This window comes from Lycium barbarum, chromosome 1 (genome assembly GCF_019175385.1).
Source record: "Lycium barbarum isolate Lr01 chromosome 1, ASM1917538v2, whole genome shotgun sequence".
NCBI classification, from domain to species: domain Eukaryota; kingdom Viridiplantae; phylum Streptophyta; class Magnoliopsida; order Solanales; family Solanaceae; genus Lycium; species Lycium barbarum.
Window position 1 is genome coordinate 127,842,104 of NC_083337.1, and position 16,311 is coordinate 127,858,414.

Consider the following 16,311-nt stretch of genomic DNA (forward strand, 5'->3'; position numbering starts at 1 on the left):
ATGTGTTTGGCCTTGTCGGCCTATGTTTTGTATATCATTTTGTCGGCCATGTTGGCCCATGTACATTGATGTGGCATAGATGCCTATGATGATATAAATGTGCTGTTGTCCAAATGGGACTAGTTGATGAATGAATGGAAATGCATGTATAATTATGTGGCTCACCTAGATGTAAGCATAAGAGTAAGCTAAGAGGGTGCCCGGGTGGGCTAGCACCGGGTGCTCGTCGCGGCCCCGAGTCGGGTCGTGACAAAAGTGATATCAGAGCAGTTCAGTCCTAGGGTGTGTCTACGAGCCGTGTCTAGTAGAGTCTTGGTTATGGGTGTGTTGCGCGCCACACTTATAAACAAGAAGCTGTGGACATTTTAGGAATAAATGACCTTCTTTCTTCATAAGAATCGTGCGATAGAGCTATGATGTAGGAAATTCTTGTTCCTAAATCGTGTGTTGTGTATTTCAGAGATGCCTAAAAAGGGAAAGACTACGGCAGCCTAAAAGGGTAAGACGGTGGCAGAGAAGCGGGCTAAGAAAGCACCGCCACTGGTAGTAGAGGAAAGTGAGTCCCAGGGTGCGGCTCAATCTCAGTCCTCCCAGACAGTGCCCGTCTCTGAGGAGCGTGAGGGAGCCTCAGCCCCAGCTCCAGCACCTCCAGCTCCTCCACCAAATGCTTCGGGCCAAGATGTAAAAGAGGCCATTACCTTATTGACTCAATTGGTTGTGGCCCAAGCTCAAAGGCACAGTTCAGGGTATGGTGATAGGGCTGTTAGTGCAAGAGCCCGTGATTTCATTACTTTGAACCCTCCGGAATTCTTTGGGTCAAAATCGGAGGAGGATCCCCAGGACTTTATTGATGGTATGCTAAGGACGCTCCGGTTGATACATGTTTCGGACACCGAGTCAGTGGAGTTAGCGCCATATAGATTGAGAGATGTCTCGATTCAGTGGTATACGGTGTAGATGGCTTCACGGGGAGAAAATGCACCTCCCCCGATATGGCAAGAATTTGTTGATGCTTTTCTCCGTCATTATATGCCCCCAGAAGTTCGGCGAGCTAGGGCCGATAAATTCTTAAATTTGAGGCAAGGCAGTATGAGTGCCCTAGAGTATAGCCTCCGTTTTAACTCCTTGGCCAGGTATGCTTCGGCCATGGTAGCAGATATGGGCGACAGGGTACACCGATTTGTAAAGGGCCTAGGGCCCCATCTGATGGACAAATGCTTGACTGTGTCCCTTCAGAACGGTATGGATATTGCACGCATTCAGGCACATGCTAAGAACTTAGAGGAAAGCCTACAGCAGCGGAGAAGTGAACGTGAACAGGATAGGGGACATAGCAAGAGGGCCAGATCTTCGAGCCCAATAAGTGAGTCCAGAGGCGGACACAGGCAACAGTTCCCTAGACATTCAGGCTATTCTATGACCAGTGCACCTCCACGGTTTTCAGGCAAGAGCCTTGATAGATCTACTCATCCCGACCGAGTCAGAGTTATTCGGGGTCCCAGTTTAGAGGTGATTCAGGCCAGTCAAGGCCACCTATACCACGATGTTCCCAGTGTGGGAAGTTGCATTGGGGTCAATGCCGATTGGGTTCAGATGTTTACTATTTATGTGGTCGACCAGGCCATATTATGCGTGATTGCCCCTCAGTACATGGTAGAGGTAAGACCCAACCATCAGGGTCGGTAGCCGGATCTTCGGCATCTGTACGCCCTACGGGGCTAGGTTCACATGCGCGAGTTGGCCATGGTAGAGGTAGAGGCAGAGCTCCCAGTACTAGCGGCCCTCAGCACCGTATTTATGCCTTGGCTGGACGCCAAGATCTAGAGTCTTCTCCTGACATGGTCACAGGTATATTATCGGTATTCTCTCGTGATATATATGCTTTGATTGATCCGGGCTCCACGTTATCATATGTTACTCCTTATATTGCGGGTCAATTTATAGTCGAGCCGGAGTCGATCAAACCTTTTGAGGTGTCCACACCCGTGGGTGAATCAGTAATAGCTAGCCGAGTATATAGGGATTGTATAGTCACGATTTGTGACCGTCGTACCATGATTGATTTGCATGAGCTAGAAATGGTAGATTTTGATGTTATTATGGGCATGGATTGGTTGGCTTCTTGTTATGCCAATGTTGATTGCCGAATGAAGATGGTTCGTTTCCAGTTTCCGGGAGAACCAGTCTTAGAATGGAAAGGGAATGCGGCATCACCAAAAGGTAGATTTATTTCCTATCTAAAGGCAAGGAAGATGATCACGAAAGGATGTATTTATCATCTAGTTCAAGTTCAAGATGTAGAAGTTGAATTGCTGACTCTTCAATCAGTTCCCGTAGTGAACGAATTTCCGGATGTATTCCCGGAAGAGCTTCCAGGCCTTCCTCCCGAATAGGAGATTGATTTTACCATTGATGTGTTGCCAGGCACCACACCTATATCTATTCCTCCATATAGAATGGCACCCGCAGAATTGAAAGAGTTGAAGGAGCAATTGAAGGACTTGCTTGATAAAGGCTTCATTAGGCCTAGTTCATCCCCGTGGAGAGCGCCCGTATTGTTCGTCCGAAAGAAAGATGGCTCCTTGAGAATGTGCATTGATTATAGGCAATTGAATAAAGTAGCGATTAAGAATAAATATCCTCTCCCAAGGATTGATGACTTGTTTGATCAATTGCAAGGCGCCAAATGGTTTTCAAAGATTGATTTGAGGTCCGGGTATCATCAAGTAAGAGTTAGGGAGAAAGATATCCCTAAGACAGCCTTCAGAACGAGATATGGTCATTTTGAATTCCGGGTGATGTCATTTGGGCTAACTAATGCGCCAGCGGTATTTATGGATTTGATGAATAATGTGTTCAGGTCCTTTCTGGACTTATTTGTAATCGTATTCATTGATGATATTTTGGTGTATTCTAGATCCGAAGCAGAACATGCGGATCATTTGCGTATTGTCCTTGGAGTTCTTCGAACTCGAGAATTATTTGCAAAGTTTTCCAAATGTGAGTTCTGGTTGAACTCAGTGGCATTTTTAGGGCATATTGTGGCAGCCGATGGTATTCGAGTGGATAGTCAAAAGATTGAGGCCGTGAAGACTTGGCCAAGACCCACAACTCCTACAGAGGTTCGTAGCTTTCTGAGCTTAGCAGGTTATTACAGGAGATTCGTTGAAGGTTTTTCCTCTATTTCTGCACCACTCACAAAGTTAACACAGAAATCAGCCAAGTTTCAATGGACAGATGCTTGTGAACGTAGTTTCCAAGAGTTAAAGGGTCGGTTGACTTCTGCCCCAGTTCTGACACTTCTAGAGGGATTGGAAGGATACGTTGTGTATTGCGACGCTTCAGGTGTTGGGCTAGGCTGTGTGTTGATGCAACATGGCAAAGTGATTGCGTATGCTTCAAGGCAATTGCGGAAACATGAGCAGAATTATCCTACCCATGACTTAGAATTGGCCGCAGTGGTCCATGCATTAAAGATATGGAGACATTACTTATATGGTTTCCACGTGGATATTTACACAGATCATAAGAGTCTTCAATACATCTTCAAGCATAAAGAGTTGAATTTGCGGCAATGACGATGGCTAGAGTTGCTAAAAGACTATGATGTTGAGATCCTGTACCACCCCGGAAAGGCAAATGTGGTGGTTGATGCTCTTAGCCGTAGGTCGATGGGAAGTCTAAGTGATGTACGACCAGAAAAGAAAGAGATGGCCCGTGAGCTTCAATAGTTAGCTAGCCTAGGAGTCCGAGTAGTGGACTCAGGTAGCAGCGGAGCTACTATCCAGAATACAGCAGTCTCGTCGCTAGTAGCAGAAGTGAAAAAGCGACAATATAAGGATCCCATGCTAATGCAGTACAGAAATACAATCCCTCAGGAAAATGAGTCATCATTTGACATTTCAGGAGACGGAGTTCTCCAATGTAGAGGAAGATTGTGTGTTCCCGATGTGGCAAGTTTACGCCACCAGATTTTGAGAGAAGCTCATAGTTCCCGTTATTCTGTTCACCCCGGTGCGACGAAGATGTATCATGATCTTAAGTCTATCTATTGGTGGAATGGGATGAAGAAATATATAGCGGAATTCGTAGCTCAGTGTCCTAATTGCCAACGAGTGAAGATTGAACACCAAAAGCCGGGTGGATTGTTGCAAGCTATAGAAATCCCAACTTGGAAGTGGGAAGTGATTAACATGGACTTCATTTCAGGCTTACCCCGTTCTCGACGTAAGTATGATTCCATATGGGTGATTGTGGATAGACTCACCAAGTCAGCTCATTTCTTACCGGTCAGGATGACCTATGAGGCAGAAGATTATGCGAAGCTTTATCTTAACGAGATACTAAAACTCCATGGCGTCCCGGTATCTATTATCTCCGACAGGGGGACTCATTTTACAGCTAAGTTTTGGAGGTCTTTCCAAGAGGGTTTAGGGACCCGAGTTAGCCTTAGCACGACATTTCATCCCCAGACCGATGGACAAGCTGAACGTACTATTCAGACTCTTGAGGATATGTTACGAGCATGTATGATAGATTTTGGAGGAAATTGGGATGATCATTTGCCACTCATTGAATTTGCTTACAATAATAGTTATCATTCCAGCATTCAAATGGCACCATATGAAGCTTTATATGGGCGAAAGTGTAGATCCCCAATTGGGTGGTTTGAAACCGGAGAAACTAAATTGGTAGGACCAGACTTGGTCCAGCAAGCTATAGAGAAAGTCAAGCTTATACAAGATCGGTTGCTAGCAGCCCAAAGTCGTCAGAAGTCCTATGCGGATAATCGTCGAAGAGACTTGGAGTTCAAAGTGAAGGATTGGGTATTCTTGAAAGTGTCGCCAATGAAAAGCGTTATGAGATTTGGCAAAAAGGGGAAGCTTAGTCCCCGGTATATTGGACCATATGAGATTGTGCGCAAAATAGGCAAAGTGGCCTATGCGTTAGATCTACCTCCGGAATTGGAGTCAGTCCATCCAGTATTTTATGTCTCGATGCTTCGAAAATGTGTTGGAGATCCCACTAGGATCGTCCCAGTAAACGATGTGCAAGTGACAGAGAAATTGACTTATGAAGAGGTACCCATTGCCATATTAGACAGGCAAGTACGGAGGCTTAGAAATAAAGAGGTGGCCTCGGTTAAGGTTCTATGGAGAAGCACTAAACTAGAGGAGATGACATGGGAAGTAGAAGAAAGTATGCGATCCAAATACCCACAGTTATTTCAGCCCTTGGAAGAAGCCCAAGATGAGACGTCGAGATCATAAGGTATGTATATTTTCCTTTTATGCTTTTGGGTCATGTGTGGCCAAAATTTTATGTTGTTATGTTGTGGCCCGGTGTGGCATCGATATTATGGGTTGTTGTGGCAGGATGGTAGCGCCATATTATAAGGGAAACTCTGGCGAAATTTTTGTAGAATTCCCGAGCACTTTAACATTCGGGGACGAATGTTCTTAAGGGGGGAAGAATGTTACACCTCAGAAAAATTTTCCGTTGGTACGTAAGTGAACGAATTAGTGATAAGTATGAGTGCATGATGTCCATGAGCAAGAAACGACGTTTGATGACCTTAGGCGAGATTTCGAAGGTATCCGATGTGAGATGAGAAAGTTGGCTAAATTAAGATGAGATATAAGGTGAGCAATGCATGTGCATGGACGTGGGTGATTAAAATGAGAAGTCTAAGAAATATGGAAAGTTGCAGAACTGACCGTAAAGTGCTAGGACGGACCGTAAACTGGTATACGGTCCGTAAACTAGCAGGTCGTAAACTGCCATGCAAGGCTTCAACTTTCTGCCAGCCGAGAAATGGTAAAATACGACCTGGAGGACGGACCGTAAAGTGATTTACGGCCCGTAAACCATGGTCGTAAATCACCATGCAAGCAGCCAAAGCTTCTGGTTCTGGAAATGGTTAAAGACGATCGCGAGGGACGGTCCGTAAACTGCAATACGGGCCGTAAACCATGATAGACGTCCACTGTTCACCTCAGCACAGATTTTGCAAGTCATTAAATAAAGGGACCAACACTTGTTTTATTTCATTACAACATTTCACCACTTCTCTCTAAAACCTCTCTCTACATTTATTATACAAGTTTTCAAGGATATTTGAGGATCAACAACATAAAACAAGGTGAATCAAGAGTAAGAACATCATCAAAGATCATCTAGGTCAAGAAATCCAAATGGAGAAAAACTAGGGTTTTGCTCAAAGTGGAGTATTATTAACCAAGGCTTATTCCTACAACTTCTAAGGTAAGATTCATGATTTTTACATGATGTTTAAGGTATTGAAGAGTTGAAATACATGGATTGTAGAAAATATGGTCAAGTAGGTCATGAATGATGAATAGTGACATTTTGAGGAATAGTTTGAATTGAATCATGAATGTTGTTGTGTTGTGATATGAATGCATTATAAATGGTCCTAAGATCATGAACTAGACACTTTAGACGGATGGACGAAGTTGGATGTTATGACCATGAATATGGGTGAATTAGAGGCAAATTAAGGAATCTAAATAATGTGGATAATGTGAATGACTAATGGCCATTGTTATGATATTAATGAAGGTATAGACGCTAGCATTCGAAGGAAGCGTGCAAGTGTAGAATAGTCCGACGAAAAGGTATGTAAGGCTAACCCTTCTTTCATAAGGCGTGGTTCCTTGGCCAAACTCTTAAAATCCTCTACATGAGTATGTTGTATTCAAATGATTGACACTCCGAGCTCATAAGCTCACGATCCTCGATATGTGCTACGATTGTACTACGCACCCCATATGACGAATAAGCATAAGATATAGATGTAGCGAAAATGATAATAATAATGATGCTAAAGGTGCCTACGGGCTTTTATACTTACATGTGCCTATGAAGGGCTATAATGACACCCCGAGCTTATAACGCCGGGTAGGATATATGTATATGAATATGTATAAAGTATGTATACAATTACGAAACGCACACACACCTCTGCAGATGGTACGGATAACCCTGAAGCCTTGGTAGGGCCAGGTATGAGTAACCTTGAGCCTTGGTTGGCCAAGTATGTATGAAACACCGATCCTATGAGGTCGGGTATGCTAAGTAAATGCTATGTATATGAAATGACTATGTATATAATATGAATATGAATGTGATAAGACTATGTATAAGAATAAGAATAAGGACATGTATACGAATATGAGCACAAGTATGGTACGAGTACTATTATGGAATACGGATGATGACGTAGGTGTACAAATACGTATGAAAAATGAAAAGTCCTACGAAAGGCAGGTAAGTGCTATGACGATGATATTATTGTCTCCCCCTCCTATGCTATTCCATATGTTGTTCATGATGCTTATTTATTGATGCTGCTCATGCTTTACATGCTCAGTACATTCTTCGTACTGACGTCCGTTTGTTTGTGGACGCTGCGTCATGCCCGCAGGTGCACAGGGAGACAGACTTGATCCATAACTGCCTATTCGGAGATTAGATAGAGAGCTCTATTTCCTTCGGAGCCATATCTTTTGGGTACTCATTCTTTTGTGTATATAATTATGGGCATAGCGGGGTCCTGTCCCGCTAATGTGATATGTTATACTCTTAGAGGCTCGTAGACATGTGAGTGTGTGGGTAGATGTGTTTGGCCTTGTCGGCCTATGTTTTGTATATCATTTTGTCGGCCACGTTGGCCCATGTACATTGATGTGGCATAGATGCCTATGATGATATAAATGTGTTGTTGTCCAAATGGGACTAGTTGACGAATGAATGGAAATGCATGTATAATTATGTGGCTCACCTAGATGTAAGCATAAGAGTAAGCTAAGAGGGTGCCCGGGTGGGCTAGCACCGGGTGCTCGTCGCGGCCCCGAGTCGGGTCGTGACATTAGGCTTTTGAGGAAAGGGCGTGTTCGGTACGGAGGAAAATGTTTTCCTAGAAATGTGTTCATGGAAAATAAGTGAATTTCTATTTATTTTCTCATGTTCGGTTGAGTAATGGAAAATAAGTTAATTTCTTACTTATTTTCGCATGTTCGGTTGGTTGGTGAAAACATTTTTCAGAAAATACCACCCATGCCCCACCAACCCCCACACCCACCTCACCCCACCACCCACGTCAAGCACCCACCATCCCTCCACCACCCAACCCACCCAACCCCACGCAACCACCACCCTCCAACCACTTCATCTTCACCCACCCTTAGCCTACACCACCACCCCCACCCCCACCCCCACACCACCGCTCTATCCATCCCTCCTACCCACCCACCCCCTCTCAAAATTTCTATTTCATATATTTTATTTAACTTTTATAAAAAATGTGAAATTTTATCTTAACCCCCCCCCCCAAACACACACACACACAACCCCCACCCTCACCACCTACCCCACACCAAATTTAACCACACAAACTTTCCATATTTATAAGTTTTTTTATAAATGTAAAATTAATTATGAAATAGAAAATTCGGGAGGGGGGGGGGGGGGGGGGAGGGAATGGGTCGGTGTAGAAAATAAAAAAAGATTTTTTTTAAAAAAAATAATTTTTAGGAGGAGGTGGGGGGGGGGGGGGGTGTCGTAGAAAACAAAAAAAAAAACTTTTCTAAACTCTTTTTTAAAAAATAATTTTTTTTGGAGGGGGGATGGGGTGTCATGGGGGTGGGTGGTGTAAATTTTTTTCAAAAAACTTTAAACAATTTTTTTTTTGGGTTGGGTAGTGGTAGGGGTGGGGTGGTTGGTGGGGGAGTTGTTGGGGTTTGGTGGTTGTGGGGGTGGGTTCGGTGGTTGGTGAAATACCAATTGTGGACTTGTTTTCTCTACTTTGATTAGGGAAGTCATTTTCAACATTTTTAAGGAACTTGTTTTCTCAAAGAAAATATTTTTCAAAATATTTTGTCCAAACGAAAATGAAAAAATTGAAAACATTTTCCTCCGTACCGAACACATCCTAAAACCCTGTTTGGGCAATTGTTTTTGTTATGGAGGAATTGTATTCCTACGTTTACTTGCACTTGTTTAGCTATATTATGATGATAATGGTAAAAAACACCTGAAATATTACTTTTTGTGAGTTTTCTATCTAAATTGTATTACGTGTTTGTGTTTTCTACCTGAACTATCCCCAATTATTTATCAAAAAACACATCGAAGCTGACCAGAACAAATGTTTGAATACAATTGTCAAAAGGCGCGTGACAACTTAAATTTTCCCATAAAATTTCGTCCACAGGGCATGCAACTGACTCATTAATTTCGAGGTGCGTTTCGATAAATAATTGGTGATAGTTCAGGTAGGAAACAAAAATACTAGTTCAAGGAACTCACAAAAAAAAATGATACTTCAAGTGTGTTTTTGGCCATTATCTTTTAATTTTCTTATTAATTCCTTTAATTATCGGCATGAAGTGCTATTTGGCACCATTTTTAAACAAAAAATATGAGTGCGCACCACGCACAATCAGATACTACATACTAGTCGAGGTGTGTTTTATTTGATAAATAGTTGATGGTAGTTCAGGTAGGAAACACAAACATTTGATAGAGATAGGAAACTCGCAAAAAAGTGATACTGCACATTTCGGTTAGTGGTTGTTAACGATTCGGTAATTTGTCAATTTACTAAATATACAAAGATACACTCTTTTTGAGACAAATCAAAAAAGAAAGTAAGACACTTAAATTAGGACGGAAGAAGTACTTCACATTTGGAGGTCTCAAATACTGCAAATACATATACATATATCTTGTAGCTAGTACATCGGGTTTCTTTTTATATTTTATTGCAGACATTCGAAAGGTATAAGCTGCTAACCATATAGGTTAAACGATAATTGAATAGTTAACAGCCAACCAAATACCGAATCGTTAACAATTACTAACCGATTAATTGATATCTTAATGATTTGATTATCACTTAAGCATATTTACAACCTCATAACCAACAAACCGAACTGATAATATTGATCAAAATCAAACCGAACCGATTAATTAATAAGCAGCCCTACTTTAAGTCACGTTATGAAATGTTTTGTATGTAGCTGGAATCTTGTTGTATGCTTATGTGATATGGGAGAATCCGCGACTTAAGTAGTACAAAAAAAAAAAAAAAAGTTAAACCAAACTAGTACCAAAAAATAAAAAACACATAAATACGTTTCACGCACGAATTTCGTGCGTGAAAGTACCAAACTGCAAAAATGCAACTTGGCCCTTTCACGCACGAAATTCGTGCGTGAAGTAGGGGACCGAATTTTCCCATCACTTTAAGTTTTTTCACTTTCACTTTCACGCACAAATTTAATAGGTTACTTTTTTTTAACCTACTAAAATCACGATTTTTTCAATCCGTCGCACGAGTTATTATTAAGATAACTAATTATCATTAAGAAAATAATAACATAAAATGTACACTTTATCTACAGCATTCACAATCTCAGGTCCCACAAGTGGGAGCCTTTAGACTTCGGCTAGGCCTAAGGCTAACCCCACCACCACCACCATTATCTCCATCCCCCTTCCTCCTCTTAATCTGTACATGCTCTATGGCATGATCATCCTTGCTTCCCTTCCTTCCCTTCTTTCGACACGGACCCCGGTTCATAACATGCTTTTTATGGGAAATGACGGTGGGCGGTGGGGCCGGTTCATAACATGGCTCCTCGTTAATCTCATCAGGAGATGGGTCCACAGGCGCAGAGGAATGAACCTGAAATAACATATAAACAATTTAATTTAGATTTATTCTAAAATGAACTTGAAATAAAAAAATAATTAATAAATTATTTTACTTTTTTGTAAAAGTCAAACCTGTGTGTCGAAGGCCTCCTGAGATGCCTGGTGAGAGGGCTCCTGAGCTGGCTCCTCAACGGTCTCTTGAGTGGGGCCCGGTGCAGGAGATGGGTCCACAGGCGCAGTGGAATGAACCTGAAATAATATATAAACAATTTAGATTGGATTTAACCTGAAATAAACAAATTATTAATAAATTATTTTACTTTTTTGTAAAAGTCAAACCTGTGTGTCGACGGCCTCCTGAGATGCCTGATGAGAGGGCTCCTGAGCGGCCTCCGGTGCAGGAGATGCAGATAGTGTTGTATCAAACACGAACTCCTCAAACATGGAGTCGTCGAAGTGCAGATGTAGGCCACCCTGTAGATCACGAACCGGCCGCTCACCCTGTGGATCACGAACTGGTGGATGTGGAAATGAAGGCCAGGTCACATAATCTGAAAAAGGGTCCGGCGTATACAGAGGCGTCTGTGAAGTCGACGGCCTGGAATGAGAAGTCGATGGGATATCTGTAGTCGCCGGCTAGTAAGAACTCGGTGGGATCTCTGAAGTCGACGGAGCCTCATCACCTCTGCCAGCCCTACCACCTCTACGACGGCCACCAACTCCTCTGTGACCACGACCACTTGCTGCCCCAGGTGGGGCAGCGGGAACACGCTCATGGAGACGCTCAAAGTCATGTGCCTGTCTCATACCCGCCTCGACAAGCTCAATCATCCGTGCTGCATACTCCACCGTCTCGGGGGCCTCCATACGGGCAGTGCTCTCATAGCGCATCGTTTGAACAGTCCGTACCAGCGCCTCGTACGCTCCTGCGAGTGCTACATATCCCAGGCCATCTGGACGACGCCTAGAGGGGTTGCCAATAATGATGCGAGTGATCCGCATGTACCACTCCATGTACACATGGATCGGAGTGTCATGTCCGACCACCGCTAGGCTCGTCATCCTCACATCCCAACTCTGGACCTGCTGCTGTATATATAGTCGCCATGCATCATCGATGCCCGCACGCTCGTCCCTCGCATAGTGGTCCTGCTCCCAAACCGTAGCCGCGGGTATATTCTGTACATACCCAAACTGCCGTAACACGCGGTCGGGCGCGTGATACTCAACGATATCCATATGTATCAATGGACACCGCGACATCCACATGTGCTGACCAGCCCTACAAAACGCCGACAACTCATCCAAAATATGATCATACGGCGTCCATATAAAAGCTTGTAAAAAGAATTAAACTAGTTAACAATAAAAGACTAAAATAATAGCTATGTGGTCTAGCGTGTGGATCTAAAATATGAACATACCATCTGCGCCATCATGCAGTCTAGCTGATCCCTAAACGGGAGAAGGTTGTGATGCGTCTCCGCACGTCGGCGTACGCCTCGCGACCATCTCCGCGCGTATGGCATCGGCACAGTAAGATAGTCAGCGGGAGGGTGAGCTGGTGTGGGCTGAAAAGGTCTCAACCTAGTCCACACCCATATCTGATATAGTCATTTAAAAAAAAAATTATCAGTCGTCGTTTTAAAAAAAATATATTTTTTGTTTAATTACACACACTTAAATATGTTACCTGAAGGAGCGAGCAAAATGCAGGGACCTCTACCCTCGTGCCCATAGAACATCAGCAGAATCCTCGATACATGTAGCCCAGCACAGCAGCGCCCCAACTATAACATCCTATCTCGGCGAGATCGTCGATATACCGAAGATACCTCAAGCTCAAATACGAACCCGAAGTGTTTGGGAACAGGATGGCCCCGAATATGATGAGTAGGTATAGACGCGCGGGTCGGTCAACATTAGCCTGAGGCGTGTCCTCTCCAATCGGATGTTGTATGTCTGTGAGGCGCAAGTGAGCGTAAAGGGCCGACAATAAAAGCCGACTCTGGCCGGAAATATGACCATCCAGAGCCGCGAAACCGGTGAGCCTAGTCAACTCATCCCGGTAAGGTGGCAGCACAGGAGGCTCCTCAATATACAATGGGCGTCCATCAACCTGTAGCCCATAAATGACCTCTACATCCTGAAGGGTAATGGTAGCCTCACCGGTGCGGAGATGAAATGTGTGTGTCTCCGGTCGCCACCTCTCAATCAATGCCGTCACTAGCGACCTACCGTGTTGTACCCGACCAACTTCGACGCACCGGTAGATACCGCCCCGACGTAGTATATCCAGGACACGAGGATGTGAGGGGTGAACAGCTAAGATCTCCCATGCTGAGTCCCCTAACCGGGTACGAACTTGAGACTCAGGCTGCAGGTCGAATGTCCATATATGTTGTGACCTATGCTCGGGCTGAAGATACAGTAACTCTCGGTCGAAGGGCCCCGGATCAAGAGGGTGGTGATCCATCTGTTTTACGTATTTTAAATCAATCATTAACAAGTAGTATTAGTTATGTAATCTTTTATCAAAATTTTTATTAAGGATTGTGGTGATCCATCTGTTTTACGTATTTTAAATCATGGTGATCCATCTGTTTTACGTATTTTAAATCATGGTGATCCATCTATTTTACGTATTTTAAATCATGGTGATCCATCTGTTTTACGTATTTTAAATCAATCACTAACAAGTAATATTAGTTATGTAATCTTTTATGATTTTTTTTTTATTAAGGATTGTGGTAACCCATCTGTTTTACGTATTTTAAATAAATCATTAACAAGTAATATTAGTTATGTAATCTTTTATCGAAAATTATATAAAGGGTTTTCAATCCTAAGCTACAGGTTATGAATCCTAAACTAAGGGTTTTCAATCCTAAAATATAAAGATTAAAAATTAATAAGTCAAATAATTAATAATTAGTTAGCATACAATTAGTATAAATAATTAATAAATAAAAAATTAACTAACTAATCAAATAATTAATAAGTTATTATCATATATTTAATAAATAAACAATTAAGTAACTAATCAAAAAAATAATAAATTATTATCGTATATTTAACAAATAAACAATTAATTAACTAATGAAACAATTACGAAATTATTAGCAAATAAACAATTGGCTTAACAAAAACTAAATAAATAATTAGCTAGTCTAACAATTAAAATAGCTAGTCTAACAATTAATAAATACTTAAGTCGCTAATCTAACAATTAATAAATGCTAAATAAACAATTAATAAATAATTAACTAATTAACAATACATAAACAAATTTAAAAAAAAAAAGGCCAGTCCCAACAGTGCATGGGCACTGCCCAAAAATGCACAAAAAAACAACGCAAAACGGCAAATCCAGCACAACCATCCTTACGGTAATAATATATTTAGCAATGTAATAAAAAATTCGTAGTGAAATACCTAGATTGAAGGTTTTTTTGAGTTTTCAAAATGACCTCTGCGCCGCTCTATTCCAAAATCTAACCTTAGAAACTTGTTCCTACACTTCAATATACCAAGAATATTGAGTTTTGGATTGAAAAACAACAAGAAAATAGTGTTTTTGGGATTGGGGACCACCGGAAATCGGCGTTAATGGCGGTGGGGGCGAACTGTCGGGTCTGTGGTGGGGAAAGAGGGGGTTGCTTTATGTTGGGCTCCTTCACGCACTAAATTCGTGCGTGAAAGGCGAAAAGGCACTTTGCTTTTTAACGCACGAATTTATGTGTTTTTTTTTTTTTTTTGTACTACTTAAGTCGCGGATTCGATATGGGAGCACAAGTTACTCAGACCCTTTGCACTTTAATGTTGACGTCATGAAGAGACGGATTAAGGGTTAATTGTCTGATCAGGATTACGCCTTTTAAGTGCCGGTCATTAGCCTCTAGTTTAGGTGGTGACAACGAAAAATATATGTACTGCATATTACAAACTAAGCAAGCAACTTATTATCCAAATATGGTAAAAATTTATCCGTACCCAATGTTTACACCAAGCCAATGAGTGAGAATATTCGTCTTTCATACGCCTATTTATTGAATGATACTCCGTAGTATATATTGTCACTTTAAATTTTCATTGCTAAGGTTAGCTTATTGTATTTGGTGTACATACTGGGAGAGGGTAAGTATTTACCCTCTAATATGTTTGGTCTAAATATAGTACAATGGTACTCGAAATGATTAACGGTGGGCATGTATCCAAGCTCAAGATAGATAATTTAAAAGCCTTTTAGTTTACAGAAATTAACAAGATATAGATAATACTTTCTCGTTTCAATTTATTTGTCTTACTTTTCTTTTTAGTCCGTTTAAAAAAAAATGTCTTTTTATTTTTATATTGACTAACTCTTTAATTCCAACTTTCCTGGTGAGATATTCAAAACCACAAAATTTAAAAGATATTTTGGTAGATTTTACATATCTTTAGTTTAAGACCACAAGATTTATATATAATGTTTCTTTACTTTCTTAAATTCTGTGTCAAGTCAAAACTAGACAAATTGATTGAAACGGAGGAGCAACAAAGTTGCAAATCACTAATGAAAAGGATAAGAGCATCATCTCCACTGAACAAGAGAAAACACCAGATATTATTACACTAATCAGAAAGCGTAGATGACATCTGATTATAAGTTAAGGCACAGTAACTGAAGCACACAGTAGTGCCACCAAACATAAGTACATAACGTCGATCCAAGTAACACATCAAGTAGTCTTCAGTCTTCAAGGCATTGTGTAAGCTGCAAAGCAGGACAATATCAGGTTTTAGTATTGAGAAACTACATAGTAATATCCAGAGGCGGAGCCAAGATTTGAAGCTTGTGGGTTCGGGATTCCAATTCGTTTAAGTTACAGGGTTCTAAATTAATAATTTATACATATTCAATGAATTTTTCAACACAAATATAGGGTTTAGACCAAAGTTATTGGATTCGGCCGCACCCCCGACTACCATGCTAGCTTCGCCCCCGGTAATATCAAAGATATGAAACAATTTTATGAGAATTAAGAATATATAGTATAAAAATGACATACGTCCACACTTGTAGCCAACGGGACGATTGGCGAGGTTGCAGCGCTTGGGGATAGTTATAGCAACTTCAGGCTTGGCTCCAGAGCTCTTAGCAGTATTTGAGAGCATAACAGCACAGAGACATTTCGGGTTCTGTCCTATTTTCTGTATCTGTAAACAGCAGCTCCTGGAAACCGATGCATCTTCATCCGATGCTGCTTCCGCACAAGGAATCAGTTTCATTGCTTCCATATCAGGAGAATTTCTCCCGCATTCACCTGCTCCATCAGCTGAATTGAATCCAGCAATTCCTAATAGCGCAAGAAATCCGACAACGCACAAGTACTTCATTTTCAGTAGTATTTGTTCTTACAAGTTGTTATTGTTGCTCCTCCAAGGTCTTTATTTATATTGAACATGTAGTCTAGCAGACGCATGACACGTGAATTCCACGAAATACCATAGTGGGAAAGGCACTAAAGCATACTCTATTTCTAATGATGCAGCAAATTCATCATTAACATTGCCATCATTTGAGATGCATTAAGAGGTGTTCACATTGGCAAATCATGACACTTAAAAACAAGTCAGATTATAGTATAG

General features: G+C 41.5%; 1 protein-coding gene across 1 annotated transcript; it reads right to left on the bottom strand.

The window, feature by feature from the left end:
* Positions 1-15,258: 15,258 nt before the first annotated feature.
* Positions 15,259-16,095, bottom strand: LOC132600710 (uncharacterized). The gene is made up of 2 exons (XM_060314079.1): positions 15,732-16,095; positions 15,259-15,436 (listed from the first exon to the last, which is right to left on the bottom strand). The coding sequence occupies exons 1-2, from the start codon at positions 16,057-16,059 to the stop codon at positions 15,420-15,422; spliced, it is 345 nt and encodes a 114-aa protein (XP_060170062.1). The 5' UTR covers positions 16,060-16,095; the 3' UTR covers positions 15,259-15,419.
* Between the last annotated feature and the right edge of the window lie 216 nt (positions 16,096-16,311).

What these genes read in the sequence shown, in the direction of transcription:
- LOC132600710 (XM_060314079.1), bottom strand. Translation starts at nt 16,059, where the DNA reads ATGAAGTACTTGTGCGTTGTCGGATTTCTTGCGCTATTAGGAATTGCT.